Source organism: Nycticebus coucang, chromosome 9, assembly GCF_027406575.1.
Source record: "Nycticebus coucang isolate mNycCou1 chromosome 9, mNycCou1.pri, whole genome shotgun sequence".
Classification (NCBI taxonomy): domain Eukaryota; kingdom Metazoa; phylum Chordata; class Mammalia; order Primates; family Lorisidae; genus Nycticebus; species Nycticebus coucang.
Window position 1 is genome coordinate 118,545,726 of NC_069788.1, and position 2,393 is coordinate 118,548,118.

The following is a 2,393-nucleotide window of genomic DNA, read 5'->3' on the forward strand; positions in this document are numbered from 1 at the left end:
GCTGGCAGGTTCAAATCCAGCCTGGGCCAGCGAAATAACAATGATGGCTGCAACCAAAAAATAGCCGGGTGTTGTGGTGGGCACCTGTAGTCCCAGCTACTTGGGAGGAGAATCACTTGAGCCCAGAAATTGGAGGTTGCTGTGAGCTGTGATGCCATGGCACTCTACCCAGGGCAACAGCTTGAGGCTCTGTCTCAAAAAAAAAAAAAAAATTAGCAGGGCAGGTGGTATGCGCCCGTAGTCTCATTTACCAAGAGGATCACTTGAGCCCAGGCATCTGAGGATACAGTCACCTATAATGAGGCTACTGCACTCCATCCTGGGTGACAGAGCAAGACCCTGTTTCATAAAACAAAACAAAGCAAAACAAAGCTTCAAAACTCTAGCTATTCCTTTATGAAGTCAGGGTCAAAATTCCTGACATCTCAATGCAATGTATAATTTCTATTCTTTTAATTATGCTGAGGATTGATTTGTATCCTAGAATGTGGTCGATTTTTGGTGTATGTAGCACGGACTGACAAGAAAAATGTATATCCCTTAGCTTTAGGATGGTGTGTTCTATATATGTCTATTAATCTCATTTGTTCTAGGGTCACATTTAAGTCCTTTGTATCTTGGTTTAGTTTCTATTTAGAGCATTAGTCCAGTTCTGTCAGAGGGATGTTAAAGTCCCCAGGAATTATGGCATAATGGGATATCATATTGCTGAGACCCCTCAAGGTCTATTTCATAAATCTGGGAGTATTTCAGTTAGGTGCATAAATATTTAAAACTGAAATATCTTTTTTTTTTTTTTTAGAGACAAAGTCTCACTTTGTTGCCCTCAGTAGAGTTCCATGGTGTAACAGCTCAGAGCAACCTCCAGCTCTTGGGCTTAGGTGATTCTCTTGCCTCAACCTCCTGAGTAGCTGGGACCACAGGCGCCTGCCACAGTGCCCAGATATTTTTTGTTGCAGTTTGTCTGGGGCCAGGTTTGAACCCACCACCCTCAGTATATGGGGCCAGTGCCCTACTCACTGAGCCATAGGCACCACCCTGAAATGTCTTTTTGTTGTACTTTTCCTGTGACCAATATAAAATATCCATCTTTCTCTTTCTTATCTTTAGTTGCTTTAAATCCACTTGTATCTGAAAATAAGATTGCAACCCCTCCTTTATTCTGATTTCCATTTGCTTGTAATATTGTTTTCCATCCCTTAACCTGTGTTTTGATTTGTCCTTCAAGGCTAGATGTGTCTTATGGAGACATTATATAAATGGCTTGTGTTTTTTTTATCCAATCTGCCAGCCTGTGCCTTTTCAGTGGTGAATTCAGTCCATTGACATTTATTTATTTTATTCTATTTTTAAATTTTTTTATTTACATATTTTTATTTGGAAATGTTTATATCAGTACAGTGAAACTAAACATTAGACATGGCATGCCAGCAGTTTAGATATCATCAATTTATTATAAAAGAGAGACATGGAAATTATTTACATGATGCAAGGTTTCAGAACTTCAGTGGAATGGGCAGCTTCATGTCAATGCCATTTCAGTAGTGATTTGTTTCAGTCTACATACTTTCCAAGAATATCACCATCTGTAAATAAGAAATAATTCTTGTCATTTGGGACTACTTTAGTGCCTCCAAATTCTGGGAGAAGAACTTTATTTCCAACTTTCACACTAACTGGTTGAACCTCTCCACCCTTTCCTTTAGAGCCTGACCCAATAGCCACTACTGTTTCTTGCAATACTTTTCCTTGAAATTTTTCTGGATGCATAATGCCTCCTTTGGTTATAGTTTTGGCTGCACACCTTTCAACAAATACTCGATTGAAGAATGGAAGAAACTTTCTAAATGCTTGTCCTGCCATAGCTCCCACCTCTGTAGCCACCACTCTGCTCTTGCCGCGCCGCTGCAAGGAGAGACCCCACTGACATTTATTAAGAGAATTGATAAGTGTGGTGCAATTCTATTAATCTTATTTTGTGAAAGCCCATTACATAGTTGTTGTTGTTGTTGTTTTGATACAGAGTCTTACTATGTCACCCTCGGTAGAGTGCTGTGGTGTCACAGCTCACAGCAACCTCAAACTCTTGGGCTTAAGCAATTCTCTTGCCTTGGCCTCCCAAGTAGCTGGAACTATAGGTGCTCACCATAATGCCCAGCTATTTTTTGGTTGCAGTTGTCATTGTTGTTTAGTAGGCCCAGGCTGGGCTCAAACCCACCAGCCTTGGTGTATGTGGCCAGTGCCCTACTCACTGATCTACAGGCACAGAGCCCATTGTATAGTTTTATTCTTTGTACCATTGTGGAAGATAAGTTTTGACCTTTAGCTTCTGGGTGTTAACTTTGCTGGTTGTCCATTGTGGTGGTCAGTGCTGAGAATAGGTCTAAGTATTT

At 40.7% G+C, this 2,393-nt stretch overlaps 1 protein-coding gene across 1 annotated transcript; it reads right to left on the reverse strand.

Moving 5' to 3' along the window:
• Window positions 1-1,431: 1,431 nt before the first annotated feature.
• On the reverse strand, window positions 1,432-2,096 carry LOC128594465 (10 kDa heat shock protein, mitochondrial-like). Its single transcript, XM_053603296.1, has one exon. It carries the CDS (start codon window positions 1,861-1,863, stop codon window positions 1,555-1,557), a length of 309 nt encoding a protein of 102 aa, XP_053459271.1. The 5' UTR covers window positions 1,864-2,096; the 3' UTR covers window positions 1,432-1,554.
• Between the last annotated feature and the right edge of the window lie 297 nt (window positions 2,097-2,393).